Source organism: Anomaloglossus baeobatrachus, chromosome 9, assembly GCF_048569485.1.
Source record: "Anomaloglossus baeobatrachus isolate aAnoBae1 chromosome 9, aAnoBae1.hap1, whole genome shotgun sequence".
Lineage (NCBI taxonomy): Eukaryota > Metazoa > Chordata > Amphibia > Anura > Aromobatidae > Anomaloglossus > Anomaloglossus baeobatrachus.
In genome coordinates, this window is record NC_134361.1 from 183,225,152 (window position 1) to 183,252,599 (window position 27,448).

Genomic DNA, 27,448 nt, shown 5'->3' on the forward strand with positions numbered 1-27,448 from the left:
ATCAGCACCTGACAGGATTTTGTAAATATTCTTATTCCCATGAACACTTCCAGTAGCATCTTTTCTTCTAAACCTTACGGATTCTTGCAAAAAATGTAAGTTTACAATTGGATATTTCTAATCCCCTTGTTGAATGGGCTCGCTCCACTGCAGTACCAGCAGCTCACTCCAGCAGAGGGGCCCACCAGGGGATTGCCCCATTCACCTGTGGGCCAGTCCAAGCATGTCTTAATTGCATTTTAAATGTATGTTAGCACAATCCGTATTGAATTAATGACAAATGGTTGCAATGAAATAGAGACCAGTTTGTGTATAGAAAAAAAACAAAAAAACAAAAAAAAAAAAACACCCACGCTGACTTAGTAATGGTGGTTTGTGTGTTTAAAAATTTAGCAAAAAGGACCTGGTGCCAACATATGTAGCCATACCCTGACTATGCATGCAGGTAAAGGAATTTGAGCAATTCAGAGAAAAGGGCGATTGCATAAATTCTAACTGATCAGGTATGGACAAGTCACTAATGTAGGCAGGAACATTAGGCAATTCTGTAATTTATGCAACCCATGCAATCACAATTTAGGAAAGATGACCAGATGTGAAAATATTTTTTTTTTTACTTTCAGTGAGAAAGTGTCCTCAGCATGTAAGGGGGTGCTAGGCCCGTAGCCCCCACCCTGAAGACACTGATCAAGGCTAGAGTATATGTGAACTGTATTTGTGTGTATAATGTGTCACTGCAGTAAGTGTGGCTGGTTGGTGGTAGTGAAGGTTAGGTTCTGCCTAGTGATTGAGAGTATAGGCAGTGAATAGTTAAAACTCAGTGGGAAACCCACAGGAGATACCAGCTGCAGGGTACAGCCTGACTAACTAGCAGTTTGGCCAGAAGAGTTAAGGTACTTTCACACCTCCGGTTTTTCTTCTGCGGCACAATCCGGCACTTTGCAGGAAAATCGCAACCGGTTTTTTTTGCTGCTGGTTGCGATTTTCCTGCATAGACTTTAATTAGTGCCGCATTGTGCCGCATGGCCTTGCGTTCCATCCGGTTTTTGCCGCATGCGGCAGATTTAGCCGATGCGGCGGCCGGATGGAACGTTGCCTGGCACGTTTTTTCGTGCGGCAAAAAAAACCGCATCGCGCCGCATTCGGCCGATGCGGCTCATCTCTCAATGCATGCCTATGGCGGCCGGATGCGGCAAATACCGCATCCGGCCGCCGCATGCGGTTTTTGCCACTGCGCATGCTCAGTAGCATGCCGCAAGCGGCAAAAACCGGGCGGGCCGCATGTAAAAAACTTATGCAAAGGATGCGGTGTTTTCACCGCATCCGTTGCATAGCTTGCACAGCCGGATTGAGCCGCAGGGCTCAAGCCGGATGTGTGAAAGTAGCCTTAGAAAAAAGGAGAAATCTGCTTCTGTGGGAGGTATTAGCAAGGAGAAGTGTGCAAGCCAGTTAGATACCTCAGGCCTAAAGTGGGTGTCTATGGAAATCTCAACTTGACCCAACTCTCAGGGTCACCCTCACTCCGTGAACAGAACACACGGCAAGGGCTACAGTTGTGAGCAACAGGCCTGAACTCTAAAGATTCCCAAGTTGCGACTGACTCCAGCAGTTCTAGTCCTAAACTAGGGGGAATTTGACAGACTTGGGTGAACAGGTTGTCATAGAATCACCATTAGATGAGCCTTGTCCAACAGCAGTTGAAAAACAGTTAATAGCAGGTATTGTGGGTGGGATGAGACCATGTGGAACTCTGGCACCCCAGTTTCACACAATAAAGTCAGATGGTGAGGAGGATGTGCAAACAGGGGCAAAACTACAGAATTTGCAACCGGGCCCAGGGTGAGTCCTTTAACTGGATGAGAGTCTGAGGGCGCACATCCAGCTGAATTGCATTGCAGCCAGTAGCATAGCTGCCAGGGATAGAAGGTGCCGTCACCCCTCAGGCACAGAGGGGGTCCACCCAGAGCTACTGCTAGCTATATTTGCATGCGCAGCCTAATCTATGGAGTCACTTAAAATTTTCCACTGCTGACAGACAGATCACTATAGACCTGGTGAAAGTTAATGGTTATACTGTGGATTGAGCCATGAATAACCGTAAACTCTTCAGCTCCTTCTAGTGGTTGCAGTATGCAGTCAAAAAGTTGTGTTCAAGCACCACTCAAATAGTTTCTGTAGCAAATCTGCATCTCCTGGGAGAAAAGGCACAAAAGTAGAAAGAAAAAACAAAAAAAAAAAAAAAAAAACAGACACTTTTGGGCCAGGAAATGCAGATTTTCTGCAACCAAATTCATAGCTGGGGTACTATGGGAATGACCAGCTGTAAACTCCTTAACTTCACTGCCCTCACAGCGGCAGCCCCATCAGTTTGTTCCTGATGTTGCAGTTCTTGGTTATATTTTATAATTACTGCCCACTGACTTCAGATATAGCAAAGCTGGGATAGTTGTGGGATGTCTGGCTTACGAGATAACAGCTGTAATATTTTGACAAATCTAATTGTTGTGCCAATTGGGGAGCAGCTGCAGGCTGCTATTTTCAGGCTGGGAAGGGCCCAATAACCATGAGCCTCTCCAAGCTGAGAATACAAGCCCCCAGCTGTCCACTTCATCTTGGCATCATAATTGTGCAGGGACCCCACACTTAATATATTCTATATCTATAAAATTCCACATGGGGACCTTATTTTGACAAAGCCAAAACAGCTGGGTCTGCAGCCTCCAGCTGTCTGCTTTAGCTGCGCTAGGTACAATAAGGGGACCCCACAACAAATTATTTTCTTCCCCCCCACCCCCAAAATATTTATTTTTACCCTACTCTGGTTGCCCTCAAAAGCTGTCTGGGTCCTCAAATCACAGACACTGTCACATAGGGTGTGGAAAACCATGAATATTCATAAGGGTTAATGAGCAGACCTGGAAGTAGTGCGACAGCTGTGTGGAGACCAAATATAATGGTCCTGCTTTAATCCCTATTTTACATCCAAACATAGCACACAGGTCCAGGCCCAAAATAATTTCCAGCCAGTTCACACATTTTGCCGCAAGCTCTGAATGGCATTTACTACACCAACTTGCCTCTCTGTACGTCAAAATAGTCCTGATCACACTGTAGGGTTTTTTTAATTTATGAATCAGGTGGCTCAGGATGAGCAGACCAGTAAGCTCTTCCTTGACACCACGCATGAACTCTTGCCATTTTCTCCAATAAGTACACTTAATCTGTGACCATTTGACCTCCTGAAAGTATTCTTTAACTTTGTTTTACTTGTTTGACTGCCGACTAATATATTTTCCAGGTATTTACACATTAGATTTTTTTTTTTTACAAGAGATCTGAAGTCATCTCCTCGTGGAACACAATGCTCCCACACCTCGCAGGGTGACGGGGAATGCAAGTATCTGCAGATTCCTGGGCTGCAAGATCAACAAACTGTGATATGATAACCTGGATAATAAACGCTGGAGTAGAAACCGCACACTCACAAAGAACATTACATTTTTCTCTTATTGCATCACGCTCGGATAGTCAAGAAATGTGCTCTACAGACGGAGAGGAGAATTAGCAGCCCACAGAAAGGAGTCCTGGTGGCTAAACACCGGTGGGCATCATAAGCTTCTGTCTGGATCTGCACACAATTCGTGATTGAGAGACTCTTGGGTCTAAGAATCAATATCAAGAAATAATATATTATATCTAGTAAAACACGTGTATGATCTTTCTCTCCCTGTGCAGAGCTAGACAACCCCCCCACCCCCATGGTTCTAGGAACCCAACCTGCAGTACTGCCTCCACCAGCATGCACAAATACTAGAAACACCTTGCACCACACCCGGTCAAGCACACCAGTGGGCTGCTTAAGCGGAATAGGGCCGCTCACCTAGAGGTCAGGCAGGGAGGTGTCAAGTTCGTGGAGGTGTAGCCCTCGAGCTGTGAGGAGCCCTGAGGAAGCTTGGAGTTGTAGCTCCCAGAGGAGAAGCAGACTAGGTCACAGACGGTGGTCTGGACTTAGAGGAGTCGGACCCCCGGTCGCAGGGGATTGAGGCTAGGTGCCTGGGACCTGTCTTTGAGGACAGTCAGTGGCCTGGGCCTAATCATTGGTCTGGGGCCGAAAGTCGGGAGAGGCGCTTCAGGCAACCCCGGCAATTAACCTGCAGAGGACAGGACCTCTATGCACTGTTCCCACGAAGCTCAGAGTTCGGGGGCACTAGCGCAACGAGGGGGGAATAGGGCTTTCCAAGCAAGCAGCCCACTGAAATCCCAAGCATGAGCCCCTGAGAGCAAGCTCTTCTCCTTAGCCACAGTGGGGAGCGGGGCTCAAAGCGCCAAGCTGACGAGCCAGAAGGGGACACTAAAAACAGAGGTCCCCAACTCCAGTCCTCAAGGCCCACCAACAGTGCAGGGATTTCCTTAGTATTGCACAGGTGTTAATGTAATTACCTGCCCAGGTGCTGGTTCCAACAGCAGTGCAATGCTAAGGAAATCCTGAAAACATGCACTGTTGGTGGGCCTTGAGGACTGGAGTTTGGGAACCCTGCCAGGAGGCAGGTCACAGACCGCCAAGCAGTGCTGCAGGGGATGGGACCTGGACGAGATCCCCTCGGGAGACAGTGGCAGTCAGACTTTGTTTACCCTGTTGTCAGCGTCTGCTTTACTGTTGAGTGAGTACCAGATTAACCCTTGCAACCAGCGAGCCTGCGCTTACCCCTGCACTCCACACTACTATCCAGAGTCCCGGGGCCTTCCCCTACCCGTGGAGGGCAACGTCATCTTGCTGCCCCACTCCATCACCCCAGGTACTCCCAATGGCAGCGGTGGTACTCCCAGTTACCACACACCACTGGTGGCAGCATGAACTATACCTCCCCTGTAAATACTCCCCTTCCTTATTCGGGTGTGACTTAGTCCCCGGGTCCGGACACTCTCGAGCCACAAGTAGCGACGTCCGGATCAGAGCGGTTCGACCGCTGCTGGGGCGTTACCCAAGCGCATTTTACAAAAGATACATCTCTAGTTACTAAACTCAGAAGGAACTAACACCCAAGAACTCATTGCCAAGTTCAGTCATTGGTGATACAAGGGACGCTGTTCTGTAAAAACAGTCAAAGCCAGTCATACAGCCTCAATCTTAGAACTATTTTTCCGAGATCATCACAGAAGCCAAACTACTATTACATTAATAACGTGGATAAAATAAGTTCCAGAATTTTAAACACAGTTGTTGGCGGAAGGGACCTTGTGGAAGGCCAGAGACCTTGTGGAAGGCCAGAGACCTTGTGGAAGGCCAGAGACCTTGTGGAAGGCCAGAGACCTTGTGGAAGGCCAGAGACCTTGTGGAAGGCCAGAGACCTTGTGGAAGGCCAGAGACCTTGTGGAAGGCCAGAGACCTTGTGGAAGGCCAGAGACCTTGTGGAAGGCCAGAGACCTTGTGGAAGGCCAGAGACCTTGTGGAAGGCCAGAGACCTTGTGGAAGGCCAGAGACCTTGTGGAAGGCCAGAGACCTTGTGGAAGGCCAGAGACCTTGTGGAAGGCCAGAGACCTTGTGGAAGGCCAGAGACCTTGTCTCCATCTATACTCAACTTACACAATCTATCCTGTGCACAAACTCTGGTGCCATATACCACTTCTTGGGTCTAATGTAGGACATGTTTTCTTAACCGAATGAGCCACTTAGAAGAAGCAATCAGAAATACGCCAAGTTTAAGGTTTATGCCCAAGCGGTAGGAAAAGGAAAGTCCTCCTTAACGTGAGACTTCACCAGTCCAAACTTACCCCACTTTATTTGTAGCATTTTAATATGCATTTTATATTAATGTCTTGCCAATCCAAGCTGTATTCTAACAGTACCACCTCTGCACTTTAATAACCACTACAATTATTCAATTAAATTATATAGAAAAATCTCAAAATTGCCTCTTTATTCCAACCCTAAAACCATTTATTGTTTAATGACGGTGGGTGACTCAATGGGGCTCGCCATGTTTGTTCAGACATACACTTCTCGTTTCTTGCTTCCGATTTTATATATTGGCTGCTACACACTGTTTCAAGCTTAAAGTAATAAAGTGAGATAAACATGTATAATTAACCACGTGATCACTGGAGTGCATTGCAGATGGCTGTGCTGCTTACCTTTGGTGCCCATTGGAGTAGGGCAATCTGACGGCACAGGAGGGAGCACCCTTGTGAAATAGCTAATATTTGAATAGGCTTCCCAGCTGATATAACCATATGCCGAATTATACGTCGGAGGACTTGGTATCAAGTTAGATCGTACTGCAAAAAAAAAAAAAAAAAAATTTAAAGGGGTTGTGCCACACTGTTGTAAAAAGGATCCTAAACTGTATAAAAATATTCACAAAAAATTTTTTAAAGTGCCATTAAACCTTTTCTAGTGAATTTCTTAATGCTCAAGTCCAATGTTTCAGAACTTTTTGTTTTGCACAACTTTCTGTTCTTTAACAAGGACCTTAATGGAAAAAATTCACAACAGGTGTTTGATCCATAAATCGCCCAATAAAATTTTAGGGTTCAAATTAGAATTGGTATTTAAATAGTCCTCCTCACCATGCTGTTCATATTTTGACATCAAGACAATACCTAACAATTGATCAGCAGGACCTCACCATTGTCAGGCTTCAAGCAGGATGTTCTCAAAGTGGCCACTGAGCTTAGAGGGTCACCAGCTGGTTGTACAGAGATACAGAGAGACTACAAGTGTCACAAATGCAAAGAAGTGGACATCCTCTGGCCACATCCCACACTGATTGCCGCTTCATTGTGAACAATGCCCTTTGGAACCAGATTATAAATTCCACAAAACTCCAGGCACATGACGACCTGCAAGGTACCTTACCACACCACCAGGCACAGGTATCATCTACGCTGGATGAGGGGCCACGGGGTCTCCATGATTGTCACTGATTAAAGTCTATTCACACTGAGCAGTAATAAATGGCCATCAACTGTGCTGGAAGATGTCAAGTAGAGTGCTGTGCATCAGCTGCTGTTGTCACAAGACGAGCCTTTGGTGGTGGTGTTACAGTGTGGGCTGGTGTGTCTAGTCACTACAGACCTGCCCTATACTATGAATGGTGCAGTGGCACGCCTCTTCTACTGGAACATCCTTAATCCATTTATTGTGCCTCAGCATGAACATTTCATCCTTATGAATGAAAATGCTCCAGCTCACATCATAAGGGAATGGCTGCTGGAGACTGGGGGACTTTAAATGGAGCGGCTGCACTTTCTCCAGACCTGAAACCCAAAGAAAACCTATGGGATCAGCTGAGATACCCCATGTAGAGGCCGTAACTCTGTACTCCAGAACTTTAGTGACCTGAGGGCCAACAACCTTCATGAAGACTGGGATGCAGTGTCTCCACACAGACAATAACTCCACTTGTCACCAGCAGGAGTCGTCGACAGCTGAAACTGATGCTCAAGGCCATATGACAAGGTTATTGCCTTTTTGAAGGGGGTCAGGGGTTTCTACCCACCATTGCTTGTGTCTGTTTCAATAAATTGTTGAAGAATTTTTAAGATCTGCACTGTGTCAGTTTACAACATGTTAGTTGTGTTAAACAGCCTGGATCGGAATTTCCTCCAATCCCAGCTGGTCTGCAGAAGTCTGTACTATGACGTGTAACTTAAAATTAAAAAGGGCTCTACCAAGTTTGGAAATTATCCCCTTGCCAATAGATAAAAGGATAACGTCCCGATTGCGAGTGGTCAGACTACCACAAACCCCAAGAATCATGGCGGTCGTTCTAGTCTTAGTGTTCTACCGGAGAGTCAGTGCTGCATTCTGCGTGAGTATGCCAAGTGCATTTTTATATAAAATTTAAAATAGTTTATAATGTTATACAATGAGAGATCTTACCTGTTAGAACAAGTCTTACAATTGTATCTCGGATAAAGGTGTTATTGATTATATCCCAAAACCATTTAAACCGGGTCAGGATATAGTGGTTGAAGGAAGGACTTGGACGCAAAAAGTCACGGATTCTTGACAATAATTCAGCTGCAAGGGAAATAAAAATGAAGTAAAAGACACACAGTACCAAGACACACACACACACACACACCCCTGAAAATAGTCAAGAGTAAAAAGCTTGGTGATTCATGGTGGTTGGGGAGGGGGAAAAACCACTTGGTTTCACACTTTTCATGGTCATTCAAACTCATGAGTGGCATGTAACCAGTGTGGGCAATCGATAAAAATCACCTGAAACCAGGTATAACTAAATAAAAACACACACACACACACACACACACACACGTTGACCTCATCTTTGCATTGTGTGTGCCCAAGCATAGAGAACTGAAAAGGAGGAGAACTGCCGAAGACCTGATGTTCAATAGATTTTTGTCATCAGTATCAAGGTACAATTCCATCTGCAGAGATCTTGATGTTCCTTTGTCCACAGTGTGCTACAGCAATCAGAAGTTTGCAACCCATTCCACTGTACCGAATCTGCATGGACAACAGAAAAGTTGAAGGTAGTCCGGATGTTGGCCAAGCAGCTCCAAAAAAAAAAAAAAAAAAAATATCCAAGCTGTCCTGCAGGCTCCGGGGGCAGTGTCAGCGATTAGTCCACATTTGAATGAAAGGAAACAATACGCCAGGAGGGCACCACACGAGAGTACAGTATGCCAAAATGTATGCAAGCCAAAATCTTTTCTGGGAAAGTGTCTTGTGGACAAGCAAAACTAAGTTAGAGCTTTTTGGTAAAGCACATCATTTTAGTGTTTACCCAAAGAAGAACGAGACCTATAAAAACCTCAGTACCTACAGTCAAATATGGTGGAAGCTCAGATGTTTTGCTGCCTCTGGCACTGGGGGTTTTTAACTGTGCAAGACATGAAATTGAAGATTACCAAAGCATTTTTGGTCACAATGTAGTGCCCAGTGTCAGAAAGCTGGGTTTATGTCTTAGGTCATGGATCTTCCAGCAGGACAAAGGACCTCAAATATATTTTGAAGAAGCCCCCAGAAATGGATGTAAACATGCTGAGTGTTCTGAAGTGGCAGCAATAAGTCCGGATCTAAATCCCATTGAACACCTGTGGAGAGATCTTACAATTGCTGTTGGGAGAAGACTCCTTCAAATATGACAGACCCGGAGCAGTTTGCCTAAGAAGTATAAAAGTCCAGGTGAGAGGTGTAAGAAGCTTGTGATTGGTTATATGAAGAGTTCATTGCAATTATTTATTCGAAAGGGTGTGCAACCAATTACGTTGAGGGTGCCAATAATTTTGTCCAGCCCATTTTAGGGCATGAGTGAAATTATATCTAAACAGTCTTCCTCTGGAGGATGTCAGGGGGAGGACCATACTTTTTTTGTGAGAACTTGCAGGGCCGCACCGCATTGTTATACTTGGAACGGAAGGTACGCCTTAAACTCTCACGTACACTGCTCAGTTTGTTTAAACCCTGCGATATCCAAAACTACAGAATTTCTCACCAACTTCTGTTTCATTACAGGAAACAAGTGTTAGATATGATAAAGACATTTGCTTCGTAACTCACGGATTGTGCAGTTTCTTCCATAATACCCAGTCCGAGTGCAGTCACATTCATATTGGTCCAGTCCATATGTCACGCACACTCCTTTGTGCTGGCAGGGGAAGTAGCAGCATGGGTTCACTAAAATTGAGAAATTGTATGTTACCACAGGCTAAATAAGGTTTATGGCATCGTATCAAGCAAAATATAGGACAACTTTACTAGTCACGCAGATCCAAGGCCAATGGATTCTCTATGAAATACATAAATATAGAACAAAAGACATCTATAGGCATGCCCTCAAAATGACACGACCAGATATGAGCGATCCTGCCAAGGATTGGATCATTCAGGACTGCGAATCCCACCTGAGAGATTGCCGAGCAGATTGGCTATCCTAGCCGGACCCATTAAAATTCACCCTCTGAGACAATGATTGGTTGGAATTGTAGTGTCCCAAGGGGCAGGCGGTTAACCTACTCGTTGCTGGGCCGTTTCGGGTTGAGTGCTGTCACAAGGTGGCATTGCCCGGTAACGTTGCCCCAAGGCGTTGAGTATATGGTGGTGGTGGGAGCGGGGAATTTGGGAAAGTTGGTCATTAGGCCACTTGTGGCCAGGAGGGGCAGAATGCCTCGCCGGGGAAGGTGTTGCTCCTCACAGGCGGAGCGGGCCCCAGGTAGCTGTGAGTGTTATAATGGCAGTTTGCGCCTAAGCACTGGTAAGGATGAGCCAACAGTGTCTGCGGGTTCAGGGTGTAGTTTACTCCCAACTTTAGCTGCCAACCCAGTCACACTGGTCACTGCAATGATTGCCTCAAGTCGATCCTGAATCCGCGGGAGGACTGAACCGGTCCGGTAGTCTGTGGGCCCTTCCTCACTGCACTTTAGTGCAGGTCCTTGTGGCTTGAACCACTTAGAGTCCCTTCCATACTAGGTAGAGTATTGTCCCCTATGCCAGTTGTGGGGATCCCCTTGAGTCTGACCGTGATCTAGGCCCCAGGAGTTCTATATGCCACCTGGCTCTGGAAGCTTGGGTGGTCGAAGAAGCATGGAACCTCTCCGTCCAGTAGAATCGGATGATGCATCATTGAATTATACCACCCTAGGGTGCTGCACCATGAGCACCGCTGGTTCCGGGGGAACTGACACTATCCTCCTCAGTGACCGTTAAACTCCTATGTCCCACAGGAGCTACCGGGAAAGAAGTCTGCTCACTGTCCCCTCCTGCTGGAGAACGCCTCAAAAACCTTAACTGTGTGCGACTCCCAACTCCCCCTGGTTGCAGCTCCTCCCCCCACCCAGGTCTTAAGCTAGTGGATTGGGGGTCCCAGTTGTGATTGCATCCTGTAAATGCCACACTGTTGGCGACCGCCTTTTGCACCAGACTCTCGCCACTGGGGACTGGGCTAAGGGGCAACTCATGTGTGAGTGATAAAACCGGTACAGACCTCCTTTGGATCCATGATCAGCACCACACCCTAAGTGGGGTGCAGTACCCTGTGGCGACCTGAGCCTCAGGGGCGCCACAGAATCACAAACCATGTTTGTGTCCTTATAATGGTGTCAAATAGACGGTTGCCGTAGGATCTCACTATTTTATTAATCCCCAAATTCCGAGTCGACGTAATCCGCACTAAGATTCCAGCTCTGCTGCATCTTAAGCCACAGCTGTGCAGTCAGCGGTGAGGTCAATCAGGTTAGTTGTGTTCACAGCTGGAGGTTCCCACCGTCCTCCACTTGTGATTGCAGGTAACCTGACCTCAGTACACGGATCTGCATCTCCTGGCAGAAAACCACTTTTTGCCAAGAGATATAGATTTGGTACTGAAGTTTATGTGGCACCCCAGGGTTCAGTTGCCACAAATATACCTGTACCTGGGGCAGGGAAGGATCTCCACATCAGGTAATCCCACAAACACTTCCACTCCAAGCCTGGAGGGGGAGCTCTACAAGCAGAGTTCAGGTGAAGTCCCCATTAAATCCAGGTTTGGAGGCAGAGTCGACAGTTGGAGTTGAGCTAGAGCAAGGAGAGGGAACACCTCAAAATGGAGAGGGCTGTGCTTAGCCCATTTGAGTAGCTGTGTGACAGACTGAGGGATCCAAAAGTGAGGCAAAAAAGAGGAGTGACCGGGGAGGTGGAGCCAGATCGGTTCATCCCCGAGGAACAGCACTGATTACCGGACACCGGCGTCCGAGATTGTGAGGGATCTAATCTGCCCAGCAATAAAGACCGGAGGCCAGGGTACTCCAGATCTCCTGGCTGCAGAAGCACCTGAAGGCAAAGCCACTTCAGAGCTTAGGGACCACAGTGAGTACAGCAGTGCCCCTTAGAGAAGCTCCCGCCACCTGCCATACAGGTGAAGAGAGAAAGGAGGGTCAAGGTATAGCTACAGGCAGCCTAGGACCAAGGAGAAACAGCGCAGCAGGGAGGCCACACAACTGACCTGGTGCAGAGATCCTGAACTGTTCCCAGATTACCCAAAAACGGTCACATCAGAAACTGAACCCCTTTTAATAACACCTGCAAGTAAAACCTGGTCCGAGTTAATGAATTGGTGTGACGCACTTTATTTCTTTCATCTGAGGAGCCATAGGCTGCTGCACTAAAGTGACAGTTGAAAAGGCTGTGAAGAAAAAAAACTGCCATATCTGTGTACTACTAATACTGCCTTGGGGATCCTGCTTCACCTACGGGAAACGTAAACAGCTGGCTGCCTAACCATCACCCCAGAGGTCTGACCTGCAGCCCCAGTAACCATACTGGAACCGTAGGTGGCATCAAATTTTTTTTTTTTTTCTTTTATCATTTACTGACTTTCAGCGACCACGGGACCGGGCACAGGCCCCTGTGACATAATCCCATTATCCAACGCCCGGAACCGAGTATCCCACGGCCCTGGCGCGGGTCATTTACACCATCACTGCACCCGATCTATACCTCCTGGCATTAAACAAAAAAAAAAAAAAAAAAAAAACACAACACACACACCCCACCACACGCTGTTTCCTGCCAGGAGATGCAGTCACAGGAGGAAGCCCGTGGGAGCCTCCAGCTATGACCGCAAGTAACCCGTGTGATGTCATTGCTGATCGCACGGCTCATGCAGTCTCTGCCTGAAGAGGCAGTGGGCAACCATGTTCCATGATTGCGCTCTGACTTCAGATGTAGCAGAGCTGGAATTGTGGGGCCTTGTGTGCATTATGTCAGACCTGGGTGTTAAAGTGGTGAAAGAGGGAGTTTAATTTTATTTCAAATAACAGATTTTTTTCGGTGTCCATTTGCTTTCACTTGCAGATTTGTAGTTGGAGGGGAGGTCTCAGATTCCTTCCATCACTAAACTAGGGCTTAGTGGTAGCTCTGGACTGTTAACCACTTATTACCCTGATTACTTTGGTGTGGTGGCAGACTGGTAAAGAGCCAGAATTGTCACATCTAATGGATTAGACATTCCTATTTTTACGAGGGAGTGAAGGGGGGGGGGGGGTGGGGAGGGGAATAACCATGGACCTCCCCAGTCTGAGAAAATCATCCTCCAGCTGTCAGGCTTTATCATGAGAAAAAAAAAAAAAAAAAAAAAATAAAAAAAATATATAATTATTATTTTTTTTTATATATATTAAATTTGGAGATGAGCAGAACTGTAAAGTGTATTTAGCCTTAATCTGGAATTTAGAGATAGGACACTTACATTTTTAACTCTTTAGCAAGAGATTATGCTAATGTACCTTGAATTTACAATTTAGTATGGATAATGTCATGGTTCCTATGGAAAGCCTGGCTTATGTACTGGGTTCAGGGAGATGGCTATGATTGCAAATACTTTGTGGGAATACTGACATCACGTGCAACATTGTAAATCGCAGACAGTAATTTGACACTACATAGACATATGTGGAGTGCAAAAACAATTTGTCAGTGGTAACATTTCCTTTTTAAACAGCTGCATGGAACAGCTGAAAAGTGAGTAATCATAGGTTTAACCCAATGCACAATCCATTGAGGAGCGCTGTGTGTATGACCGCTCACTGAACAGAAATTGTTACTTTGCAGAATCGTGCTAACGATCATACTACAAAAACAAATCCATATTAGTCACGTGTCATTTCAAAGGAAGTTTAGAACTTGACATTTATGAGCCAGAATCATAATAGGGAGAAAGTGGTCAGAAAAAAATTGCTCAGCTGGAGAGGAGGAGGAGAAAGAGTGGGGGTTTGGAAGCCACCTCCAGCAAGACTGGGGAAAAGCCAGTGTTTACAAGCCACTGACATGCAACTTTGTTTACAGGAGTGAATACAGATCCAACATTTATATAGCGCACAGATTCTGCAAGAGTTAAGTGGTGAACCTCATTAATCTAGGGCTTTGTGGCAGCTGTGAGCTGTCATTAAGCCCTTATTCCCCCAATTGTTACCACACCAGTGCAAAAATTGGGATGATCCAGGTAAAGTGCTGGGACTATTGCATCTACATAGATACAATTGTTGGTGACTGCAGGCTGATATTTTAGGCCTGACTTCAGCCTGAATATCAGCCCTCAGTTTTAATCATGGAGGGGGGGGGGTGGGGGGGGGGGAATGTACACCCACCCCCTTTTGACGACAGTGACCCCCCCCAACACTTCATTTTTGCTACCCAACACTCATCCCAGACCTATAAGCCTCCCTAGCAGGACCCATTGCTTGCCTTTCAAAAACTCAACTCCACCGCAACTAACCTAAAAACTGTTCCTCGGCTCTAACCATTAGCTAGACATCTGGAGCATGGTATCCCACACCACTGCTCATGGGACCCTTCACTTCTGCATGCACGATCAACTCTGCTACATCTAAGGTAAAATTCCCATAAGCACTAGTAGTGTTCTGGATGCAGAACTTTGCCATAAACGCTGTGTTGTGCAGTACAAGCACAGTGGATGGATTTATAGAAATCTCCTGCCCACTGTTGTCATTTTTCTGCAGTGCAAACCAACATGCTATGCTGCATATCAATTTATACGCGGGATTATGAAGTTTGTCTGCAATGCCTCGACCTTGATCAGGGGGTATGGACTGCTGCGTTCAGGATGCAGTATGTGCAGATCGCGGGAATGTACCCCAATGTGTTACACATTATATAGCTATACTTAACTTAAGGGTGGACCCTCTTTGGGAGCAGTAATAGGAATCAGTGAGTTAACACCTCTAAAAAATTAAAAACAACCAATGTCTTCAGGGTGGTGGTGGGGAACACGACCACAGGTCCACCCATAAAACTGAATCTATAAACCTTAAATAACTAAATGGTGCAGGCAAAAAAAAAAACAAAAAAAAAAGAAAAAAAAAAACTCAACCACGTCACGTGGCTTCCTAAGATTGTAAACTTTGTACAATACTTCATGTATTGCAAATATTTCTATACCGCGAGCCCCAAGGCATTGCAGAATTAAAGACTTTATGAACCTTAGAGTAAATACATTAGGAAGGCCTCAGTGCTGGTATACACAAACTCAGCTATGGCCAACGTCAATGGCTCTCTATGGAGCAGGGCAACATCTGCTTTGAGTTAATGTCTGCTTGAATGAGTTCTTTTAAATACGCAACTTTTCTAAGAGTCCATGACAAAAAAAAAAAAAAAAAAAATTTACATTACACCTAAAGCAAGCTCTTCAGATTGAGTTTAGTTTTTGTAAGTGCTTACATAGACCATCACTGAAAAGTGGCTAACCAAGTCACAATCTTGCATTATTTTTTTTTTATTCTGGCCACTGTTCCTCAGGGATTTTCCCTATGAGCAAAGGTTATTAATCAGATTTTGAAATATTTTCCACAATTGAGGTTGATAAAATAAAGATATTACTGCACAGAATCATAGCTCATTCTGTGAGGCAAAACATTAACCTTCCTGCTTTCAAAGATGTTTTACCTCAAAGAAAAAAAAAAAAAAAATTAAAATAAAGATTTTTTTTAAATTAATCCACTGTCACATTTACAATCACAACATTTTGTACAGGCCTTATTTTACTTGGACTGTTGAGGGTAAACTTTAACCATGCACTTTAGTTATTCACCAACATTAACTGCTTATATTAAAAAGTCAATAGAGCAGGGAAGAGACACACACACACACACACACACACACCACACCACATACCCACAACATACCACACACACACACACACACACCATACCAACCACACCACTTTTCACAGCATCAGTTCCTTTAATTCCAGGTACTGTCATCTTTGTCAGAGCCACCACTTTAGAAAGGCTTTTTATAATCCAATTAGATTTTGCCAATAGTTTGGTTGGTGAACATAAACAGAACGAGGCAGGCCAATGAAGCCCAGTTATAGCAGGAAATAGTCTTAACATGTGGCCAAAATTGGTAAATTATTCAGCCTTTTTTGTAGAGCCAGTTTATACTGACTCATTTAACCTGCACGGAATAAATAGATTCCTGTAATATTCCTGGAATTCACATTACACTAAAGATCGCGGCAGACGGCAACAGGAAATGAATGAGACATCAGAAAGCTCCATCACTAGAGCCCCCATTCATGAGAACTTATATACTTCCAGAAAGTTCCTCATCAACACGTCAATTAAATCTTCATTTAATTTGTCTTCAAAGAAAAAAAAAAGTGGAGGAGTATTGGCACTGTTTGAAAAATCATGTGATGCTTCTCTAATTTGTGTGATTATCAGCACCTGTAACTTACCTGTGGCACCTAACAGGTGTTGGCAATAACTAAATCACACTTGCAGGGGGTTGACATGGATTAAAGTTGACTCAACCTCTGTCCTGTGTCCGTGTGTACCACATTGGTCTTCTCTCTTTTCTCCATGCTCAAAGAACTGTCTGAGGACTTGAGAATCCAAATTGTGAGGAAGCTTGAGCAATCTCAAGGCTACAAGTCCATCTCCATAGACATGAAAGTTCCTGTGTCTACGGTGCGCAGTGTCATCAAGAAGTGTAAAGCCCATGGCACTGTGGCTAACCTCCCTAGATGTGGACTGAAAAGAAAAATTGACGAGAGATTTTAACGAAAAATTGTGCGGATGGATAAAGAACCTAGACTAACATCCAAACAAGTTCAAGCTGCCCTGCAGTCCGAGGTTACAACAGTGTCAACCCGTACTATCAGTCGGCGTCTGAATGAAAAGGGACTGTATGGTAGGATACCCAGGAAGACACCACTTACCGAGACATAAAAAAGCCAGGCTGGAGTTTGCCAAAACGTACCTGAGAAAGCCTAAAACGTTTTGGAAGAATGTTCTCTGGTCAGATGAGACAAAAGTAGAGCTTTCTGGGAAAAGCCATCAACATAGAGTTTACAGGAAAAAAAAAAGAGGCATTCAAAGAAAAGAACACGGTCCCTACAGTCAAACATGGCAGAGGTTCCCTGATGTTTTGGGGTTGCTTTGCTGCCTCTGGCACTGGACTGCTTGACCGTGTGCATGGCATTATGAAGTCTGAAGACTACCAACAAATTATGTAGGGCCCATTGTGAGAAAGCTGAGTCTTCCTCAGAGGTCATGGGTCTTCCAGCAGGACAATGACCCAAAACACACTTCAAAAAGCACTAGAAAATGGTTTCAGAAAGCACTGGAGACTACTAAAGTGGCCAGCAATGAGTCCAGACCTGAACCCCATAGAACACCTGCGGAGAGATCTCAAAACGGCAGTTTGGAGAAGGCGCCTTCAAATCTCAGGGACCTGTAGAAGTTTGCCAAAGAAGAATGGTCTAAAATTCCAGCAGAGCATTGTAAGAAACTCATTGATGGTTACCGGAAGCGGCTGTTCGCAGTTATTTTGGCTAAAGGTTGTGCAACCAAGTATTAGGCTAAGGGTGCCAATACTTTTGTCTGGCCCATTTGTGGAGTTGTGTGAAATGATCAATGATTTGATTCATTCTGTGTTTTTTTCGTTGCAAGCAAAATAAATGAAGATAATACCAAAGAATTTGTGATTGCAATCATTTTCAGGAAGAAACTGAGTATTCTCCGACAGAATTGCAGGGGTGCCAATACTTTTGGGTATGTATGCAAGTATGTATGTATGTATGTAATAAGAATCTTATTTGTACAATCCTCTTAAATTTAATAGGACGGATACAGACTTCAGTTTACAAATAAGAGATTATTCTGTTTCCTAGATGAACAATTAAGGACAAATTAATTTTTTGGCATAGAGCTTAGTATATCTGAAAGCTGGGACCGCCGCCCAGGAGAGCATTATACAGCTCTGACCAACAGATCGGATTATTCACAATTTTTATTTGAAAAATGGAAAGTGTTGGTAATCCTACGATCAGAGGAAACAAGCTGCAGTCTGGATGACTCATTTAGACACTGTTTACAAATGGGGACGACAAGATTAGGAAATTCAGAAATGAAAATAGCAAACCATCTAGTAGGCCAAGATTTTCTCAAAATTGAATTGGATTGATGCAAGAACTTGCCTTTTTGGTAGGACTGATGAGATGGTAATGTGTACCGCCCCTGCAGCAGTCGAACTGCTCGGATCCAGGGTTACTGTGGCTTGAGGGTCTTCAGACCCGGGGGCTTGCGGCCACTTCGAAGTGTAAAGGGGGGGGGAATATTTAAAAGGGAGCATTAGTGACACCACCCGTGGTTCGCGGTAAGGGGAGTACCGCCACTGACGATGGGAGTACCCAGAGGAGATTGAGCAGGGCAGCCAGGTGATGTTCCCTCCATGGGTAGGGGAGACCTCGGGTCACTAGAGGATAGCGTGGTGCGGGCTGTGGGGCAGGCAGGGACAGCAGAGTACTCTGGATGTTAGTGCAACCATCAAGCAGACTGATACAGGAGTAAACCAAATCTCTAGGTGTCGCTGCCACTCTGGGGAGCTTGTCCGGGAATCAGTCCCCAGTGGTATTGTCTGATGGACTGGAGCCTGCCTCCATGCACATGTAGATAGATGTTTGAGTGACCCCTCGGCCTGAAGCTTTCTGGGTCCCACTCCCTATATTCAAATAGAGAAGCTGTGCTCTCGATGGCTGACACTTGGGATTTCAGTGGGCCGCATAAGCTGGAAAGCCCTATCCCCCTCGTTGTGTTGGTGCCTTCAATCTCTGAGCTCTAGAGGAAAGTTCATATAGAGACTATCCTCCACAGGTGAATGATCAGGGTGCGTGAAGGTGCTACTCCCTTATCTAGGGTCCTGTACCCCACCGTGCTCGGTACCAGTCTGGTTACTGGACTTTTTGGTGCTGACCATTCTCCAAAAATTAAAAAAAAAAAGTCTGGGAATCCTTCGCCAATACCCTGCAACCGGGTCTCCGACTCCTCTGGTCCCAGACCACCGTCTGCGACCTAACCAAAGTCTTCCAGGGAGCTACAACTCCCTCAGCTCCTCACTCTGAGGGCTACTACTTGACTCACTATGTCCCTCCCACCAGTCTGCCTGACCCCCTAGATGGGTGGCCCTTTTCCAGCTAGACCACCCACTGGTGTGCCTGACTGGGTGTGGTGTGAGGTGTGGCTAGGATTTGTGTGCTGATGGGAATAATACCAGGATGTTAGGATCACAGAACCATGGAGGGCGAGTTCTGCACTATAAGAGAAAGGAGTGCAGTGCCCTGTGACACCCTGATTGGCTCAGGGAATGTCACAAATGCAAGGCACACTAACCGTACATAGCAATTAATACCCTTTATACATATGGATATGACATGTTATATAAACCCACACATTTAAAATTCTAAAGATTAAGTCATGTACAGTAGAACTTTGGTTTAAGAGGAACTTTGAGAGCGTTTTTCAAGACACAAGAAAACTTTCTAAAAATTTGTAACTTGGTTTAAGAGCAATGCTTTGCAATAAGAGCAAAAATACTGTGCACACGTCTGGTTCTGTCCTTTCACCGCGCTCTGACCCGCTCGGGAGGTAACTTTCTGTACATAGGTATACTGTATAGAGTACATATGTACCGCCCCGCAGCCTCGGCTGCGACCGCCAAGCCGCTTGGGTCCGGGCTTGCATGTGTGTCGGTGGCTCGAGCACCTCCGGACCCGGGGGGGGGGGGGGGCGGGGGTCACGACGCTCTGGAAGGGAGCAGTGGCGGTTCACGCAGGGGGTTGTGGGGTAGTTGGGGGTTTTTTGGGAAAGTTTGTGATGCCACCCACGGGTTGTGGTGATGGTGGACACCACCGCTGCGGTAAAGGTACAGGGAATCCTGGGAGCGGTGTAGGGGCGCAGCTAGGTGTTGACCCCTCCGTGGGTAGGGGGGGGGGGGGGGGGGGATGTTGGTCCCGGTGGTGAAAGCCGGGGTGCAGGGGCAGGGTTGCGGTGCAGCGTGGTGCGGTGCCTGATGGCACTGGTGTACTCACGATTAAACTACAGTCAATTGTCAACCAAATGGGGTTATGAACTGGGCCCGCAGCCGGCTGCAATTTCTCCAGATAGGCGGACATTACCAACCTTTCTCCTGCACCTTTATGTGATTTTGGCTACCGTGCCTGGGCACTGGTAGCCCACTCCCCGGCGTGTATGTGTCGTAGGAGCCCGTTTGCCTGCAGACGCTGGCCCTTGGATCTCTGCCGGTGGCTCCTATCCGGATGGTTTGGGCTGTCGCCTTCAATCGGGACTTTGGTGGGAATGAACCCCTGAGGTCCAGACCGCAATCCGTTAATCTGACTACGGTGGTGGCTTATAGCCTAGTCAGGGTCCGAGTACCCTGCCTGGTGCTCCGGTATCCAGTTAGCTCCCCGGTTCGGTTCTGGCGGGCCACTACCCTGTCCCGATCCCTTACGGTTCCGCTGGTCATATTCTCGGTCTCCTGCAGGCGGCCACTACCGTCTTGTCGCGGGCGGAGGAGGGAACGCCACGCTCTCCCACTGCTAGGGTCCGGCTGCCGCTGCTGCCGCGGCCTGCTGCTGCTCGAGCGATGGGCCGGATCCCGGGGACTCTAGCGGTGCTCCTCGCCTGTGAGTGAAAGGGGTTTGGTTGTGGGGATTGTTTATTGTCCGTGACGCCACCCACGATTGTGGTGATTAGGTGAACACCACCGCTGCTCTGGCTGGGGATCCCGGGAGTGGTGGTATGGAGCAGCCAGTTGTTGATTTTCCCCTCCGTGGGTAGGGGATTGGTGGTCCTGGGGCCCAGTGATGGGGGTTGGGATGGTGGACAGGCGGGTTATGGGGCCTGTGGAGGTGCAGGGGGCACAGGGCCGCGCGGCACGGAGGTACTCACTCAGCCAGTAAACACAACACAGTTCTCGGTAAACAAACGGCTGGTTGGACAGGTCCCTTGGACGGTTGCGGTGCTGATGTTCCCTGCAGTTGACGGTGACGGTCTCTTCCCTGCACCTATGTGTAGTCTGTTGGTAGCGATGGATTCCCACTGGTAACCCGCTCCCCAGCCTGGATATGGGCCGGAGGAGCCCCACTCTTTGCCCGCAGGCGCTGGCCCTGGGAAACTGGTGCCTTGGCGGTGGCGGTGTCTCCCCTTAACGGTCGGACTTTTGCCTTCAATTGGGACTTGGTTGTTGGGAGACAGTCATCCCCTTCACTGACGGATTTGGCAAATTATGGCGACTCCTAGCCTTGCCGGGATCCGAAAGGCCCCTGCCTGCCCTGGTGCTGACTCTTCTTTGTATACCGCTCCGGTACTGCCGGGTCACCACCCGTCCACGGTCCTTTCGGCAACCTCCGAGCAATCTCTCCTGCAGACGGTCACCGCCGTCTGCCAACCTTGCAGTCTCAGTCCGGGGCACACACCCGGACTAACTTCAGGCTTCTTGCTGTCACTTTCTCTACCACTTCCTTCTACTTCACTGTTTACTCCTTCACTTCCCTAGCTTATCTGCCTGGTTTTCCCGCCTCCAGGGCTGTGAACTCCTAGGTGGGCGGAGCCAACCACCTGGCCCACCCCCTTGTGTGGACACCAGCCCCTGGAGGAAGGCAACAAGGATTTTAGTTTTGACTTCGGTGTACCTGCAGGGAATGTGGGGTGCGTGTTGTGTTGTGACCTGTGACCCCTGGCGTCACAGTCTGCCTGCCTGATCTGGAGTCCTAGGCTCCCAGGCCCCCCCAGCAAAACAGTGCTCCTCACTCCTCCAAACCTAAAGGGGGGGGGGGGGCGCGCTTTCCGCCTGACTCCGCCCACCTGGTGTGCCTGTGACTGAGGGAGGCACATATACTATATAGCATTTCTCTCAATTTGTGGATACAGTACTGTACTCTGCTAACCTGTACATCCCGCACACCAACAATTCCATTGTAAGCTGACGAGCAGTTTAATTTGCTATATTTTTTACTGTACAGTATTTTGTATCAGTGTACTGTAATAATTTTATATTAATACAGGACATTTTGTATTACAGTAATAAGTTTGTATAAATACAGTAAATATTTTGGGTTGTGAAATGAATTATCCACATTTCAATTATTTTCTATGGGAAAATTTGCTTTGATATAAGAGTAACTTTGTTTAAGAGCGCACTCCCGAAACCAATAGTGCTCGTAATCCAAGATTACACTGTATTCTGAAATATTGGGGTAGCCACCAGATATGCCACTTAGCTTGGATAAGACTTTCAGAGAACAAGCGCTACCTCAACACTTGAAAGGATAGGATCTTGGAGGTGGAATACCCAAACACTAACACCAATTAGAATCCCTGAGACCAAACAGCCTCTCCCCCACTAATCAGCACTCTGATGTTACTGGGATCCAAAACACTAAAGCGGGCTTTACACGCTGCGACGTCGCGAGCGATAGCACCCACCCATATCGGTGGCACGTCACGGGGTGATCGCTGCCGCAGCGAACAATATTGCTACGGCAGCGTCGCACACAATTACCTGTTCACCAATGTCGCCGAACAATCTCTCCTTGGAGGTTCATTCAGCATCACAGCACCCAGTAGAAGCGGAGGGGCGGAGATTAACGGCCGGAACATCCCACCCACCTCCTTCCTCATTGCCGGTGGCCGCAGGTATGATGTTCCTCGTTCCTGCGGTGTCACACAACGATGTGTGCTGCCGCAGGAACGACAAACAACCTGAGTCCCAAATGAGGAACGTTTTTTTTTGTTAAAATGAACGACGTGTACACGACGAACGATTTGACACCTTTTTGCGATAGTTACTGATCGCAAAAAGGTGTCAACGCTAACGAGGCCGGATGTGCGTCACCAACACCGTGACCCCGACGATATCTCATTAGCGATATCCTGTGTAAATGGGTCTTAAGGCTACTCTTCGTTAGTTTCTCTCTCCTCCCCCCCAAATCAGGCACAATCTAGGAGGGGGGGGGGGGGGGGGGGGAGGAATAAAAAAAAAAAATCCGGCTCATCCATTTTTTGCATATTTTGCGCCGGATCCGTTGCGTCAGGCACACGCTGGATTATGCCTGATGCCAAAAAAAAAAAACCTGATGATATGTGAAAGTAGCCTAATCTAGATGAGGGACTGGATACCAAGCATGACAAAACAATACATTTCAGAATCATGGAGCTGGGTATACAGACACTCCCAGCAGGGAATGATCCAATTCCACCAGGAACTCACAGGCAAAATAGAAATCAAGCATTAGTATCAAAACAGAAAAACAACAAGAAAGTGGAAACAAAAAGCAGAGGTACAAGACCACCTGATCTGAGAGGAGTTCTGGTAGTGAGCAGGGCTGGTTTCAGAATGTCCTTAACACAGGAGAAACTGACCGGCAAGTAACAGGAGAAAACTACTCGGCTATATAGCCCAATCATAGAACTACTTGCCAATTATTGACAGGTGTGTGGCTTTCATTCCACAAATCAACTGCAGCACCAGCACTGACCACAAGAGGGAGCCCCAAACTGGAAAATGTATTCAACACCACCACTAAATGGGTGTAGTTTATGAAATTCACTGGGCACCGCCACTCCCCATTTATGCTCCATTCAATTTGGCAGATCTGACGTGGATTAATGTAAATTCCATGTTCAGCTAAATTTTATATTTTCGCAACTTCATATTGCATAGAAGTTGGCCATTTTGTAGTATGTAACACTTTCAAAGGTTATCAAACAGATCAGCCCCCGTAGTTAATTTTTTTACTGTTAAGTAGGGCAACCATGAAGAGTGTTAATCCTTAAGCCAATAAAAATTGTTTATATATATATATATATATATATATATATATAAACACACATCGAATATAAAATTGTAATGCATGCCTGTCCAATAGTAAGACCATGCTGCGCTACAAGTTGTACCATTATCTAGTGAAATCTGCTTTTAGTACATGTAGCAGTCCAAGTCCTGTGCCATCAATATTAAGCGATTTAGCTTCATCAGCATGTTGCCAGCAATATAAGTGCTGGAACTTCCTTTCACAATGATACATATTTAATAAAAGAAAAAAAAAACAAAAAAAAAAACTAAGATTTGGGGCTCAATTAGACTGAAGTTATAGTTACAAATTTAAGGAATTTAAGCTGTTATACAGCATTATCCATGAAGATACATTAGATTAGTGTAATGCATTCCATACATTGCAGTGCCAGCTACAGCCTGGTATTACACAGAAGAAAGCCAGGGCTGCTTAGATTCTGCAGAGTCATTTCATTGATTATTTATGAGCAAATACAGATTAGGGTTAGGTTTTACATTCTATACAAGACACTGAAGGAGCAAGTATTAGAATTCACTAAACAGAAAGCATAAATGACCCATTGAAACAGAATTTTACTAGGTTCTTTGCAACCTAATGTACAAATAGAGACCCCTGATTCCAGTGTTGTGTCATTTAGTTTACTCAAATTAGCAACTGCTGCATCCAGTAATGTACCAGATCTCTGTGTACATTGTATGTTGACAGTGAGCTGCCATTTGTGATTGGGCTGGACAAGGAGGCAGGTGAGCAGCTAGTCAAGGTAGTGATAATCTGCTGATAAAATATTCATTGTATTGAAACGGCCTTATAAAGTTACACATCTATGAAATCAGTGTCTCCACCTCTACCTAATACTGCCCTCATTACATATTATGCAAATAAAAAAAACAAAAAAAAAAAAAAAAAACACAATGAAGCCTGTTAGGAGTCTCGACACAGAAAATAGCCAGATATCCATCCGGGAAGGACCTGGCCAAGGAGTGGCTCTTTTTAGGAGACCACCATATTAAGTGGCCCTTTTAGTCAATATCCAACTCTTGACAAGTTTAAAGATATGACAAGGGAAATACCAAGGCCAGGTATCCATCCACAGACAGCTCTTTCGGGGTAGTGCCACTCATCAGTGTGGAGTAGGATTCTGGCTAGGTGGGAGTAATGCCTAGTAGACCAACAAGAAAACAATCACTGATCTTGGGGAGACCAGCCAGAGAAGACACTGCCGGCAGCCAGCGAGGGCACTCAACACAATGAAATCCTAGGTGCATTGCCCCCTTGGAAGTATGCAAATCAAAATAGGTCCATGAAGCCTCTGTTAGGAGTACTCCAGATCGTCAACAAGTAATGACTATTGGCAGCTTTTAATGGATGACCTCCAGGGGAAAAAGGTGAGATAGCAAATTAATGTAGAAATGTCTGAGGCTTGTCAAAATCTTTGTTTTTCCTGGGTTTGGTTGGAATTTGGGTGCATCACTGGGTTCATTATAAGGTCATGACTTAGTCATTACAAATCTTACCTTTTAAGAGAATGGAGGCCTCAATATAGCGAGCATGATCTACCTAGAAAAGATTTTTGCAGTGCTATGACTTTACAGGCCATACACCTACACTTGCTCCCCCCCTCCATTACTGTGCCATACCTTGCACATTCCTCTGCCCCCCACCCTTCCATTACAATGCACATACCCATTTCTAGCTCTTAAATTTGCATGATAAAGCAAACAGACAATGATGCTTGTCAAGAAGAGTCTACAGTGTCGGAGACTTGCAAACTTCTTAGCATAGAGCAGTGAGGGCCCACCAACATCCAAGAGCCGGAAATGCATAACATCATATGCCTCTGATACTGTGGCGGAGCAGAGAGCCATTGGCTTTCTGCTCCATCACTAGCAGTGATAAGTCACAGGCTGCTTCAAGTCATGTGGTCCACAAGAGCTCAGGAGTGTGCAGAGGACATCACATGGTATAAATGTGGCACCCTGGACAAGCCAGGGGCCACAGAGCACAACACCTACACACCCGGTCAGGCACACCGAAGTCAAACACAAAACCCTTGTTGCCTTCCTCCAGGGGCTGTTGGCCCCGCCCACCGAGGAGTTCACAGTCCTGGAGGCGGGAAAAGTAGAGAGATCAGTTTTGGAAGTGAAAGAGCAGTCTTAGAGTGGAAAGTGAGAGGAAGTGAAGTGGCAGTACAGCAGACTGAAGTTGGTCCGGGTGTGTGGCCCGGACGGATCAGCAAGGTTGGCCGTCTGCAGGAGTGACCGATCGGAGTTTGCCGTAAGGACCATGGATGGGTGGTGGCCCGGCGGTACCGGACCCGGTACACAAGGTGAAGTCAGCACCATCTGGCAGGGGTGTACGGACCCTGACAAGGCTAGGAGTCGCCGTGAATTTGTCAAATCCGTTAGCGAAGGGAACCTCCTGGGTTTCCCAGCAGCCAAGTCCCGTGAGAAGGCAACCGTCCAACAGTGAGAGGGAAACACCGCCATGGCAACCGTTTCCCAAGGCCAGAGCCTGCGGGCAAAAAGGGGCTCCTCCAGCCCATATCCAAGCTGGGGAGCGGGTTACCGGTGGGAACCCATCGGAACTAAACACTACACGGGTGCAGGGAAAGGCAGTCACCATCAACCTGCCGGGAGCAGAAACCACCGCAGCCGTCAGTGGGACCCGTCCATTCAGCCGTGTGTTTTACCGAGAACTGTCTTAGTGATTGGCTGAGTGAGTACCACCGTGCCGTGCGGCACAGCGCTGCCCCTGCACCACACCAGGCCCCGCAACCCGCCTGTCATTTACCCCTACCCCCCATCACCGGGCCCCGGGACAACCAACCCCCTACCCACCGAGGGGAGAACTAACAACAAAGCTGCTCCCTGTCATTGCTCCCGGGATCCCCATCTAGAGCAGCGGTGGTGTCCCCTAAAAATCACCACAACCGTGGGTGGCGTCACGGACAATATCAAACCCCCACCATCCAAGCCCCTACCCCTTTTCACTCACGGGCGAGGAACGCCGCTCGAGTCCCCGGAATCCGGCCCACCGCTCAAGCCACCACAGAGCAGCGGCAGCAGCAGCCGGACCCGAGCAGTGGGAGAGCGCAGCGTCCCCTCCTCCGCCCGCGACAAAGCCGAGAACCAAAAAGGTTTGTGTATTACTTTCTGCAGAAACAAGATGTGGTGAAGTGGTCATGGTGGTCTGGATGGAGAACAGGGTACATGACTGACTTCAGAGAACGACCATGAGGGAGTTCCTGGATTTAGTGGTACGTAGTTATACATATGCTATACAGAGACCAATTACAACTGTGTTACCACCATACAGTGGTAGATACGCCTACGTACAGTGCTTTGCTAATGATCAGTATTGTGGCATTATTGAGTTGTGGTGGAAATGTGGCAGTATTTTATCTTTAAGGTGTCTTCAGACATCCATATAAATTGGTCTGATCTCTGACCACATGCACACTGGCTGGTGGGTCTCAAAACACACGACAGCTTTATACAAATAAGTGAAGCTGTCAGCTCCGGAGAGCCAGGCTAAGCATTACAATCTGATTTATACAGGCTGAATTTGCCCTTGTCCTGTTGCTGGTAGTATAGGAGAGTTTTGGTCAGTAACAGTATGCTGGTATATTCACTTTTAGATAATGAAAAGTTTAGCAAATATCACTGTTTCTAATACATTATTCTCATTTCTTAGGCCATGTGCGCACAGTGCCTTTCTGCGCATTTTTTCATGTGCATTTTTTTGGGCTCAAAACTGAATGACTTTGCTTCTCCAGCAAAGCCTTTGAGTTTTTTTGCTGTCTGTACACACCTTTTTTTTAGCTGCGTTTGAGCTAAAAAAAA

General features: G+C 46.7%; 1 protein-coding gene across 1 annotated transcript in view; it reads right to left on the bottom strand.

The window, feature by feature from the left end:
* The window catches only part of PTGS1 (prostaglandin-endoperoxide synthase 1), a 50,715-nt gene that overhangs the window by 15,448 nt on the left and 7,819 nt on the right, over positions 1–27,448 (bottom strand). The window contains exons 3-5 of the mRNA XM_075324095.1: positions 9,533–9,649; positions 7,883–8,023; positions 6,133–6,276 (exon numbers count right to left, since the gene is read on the bottom strand). Coding sequence (XP_075180210.1) covers positions 6,133–6,276; positions 7,883–8,023; positions 9,533–9,649 — 402 coding nt within the window. The remainder of the gene's footprint in view (positions 1–6,132; positions 6,277–7,882; positions 8,024–9,532; positions 9,650–27,448) is intronic.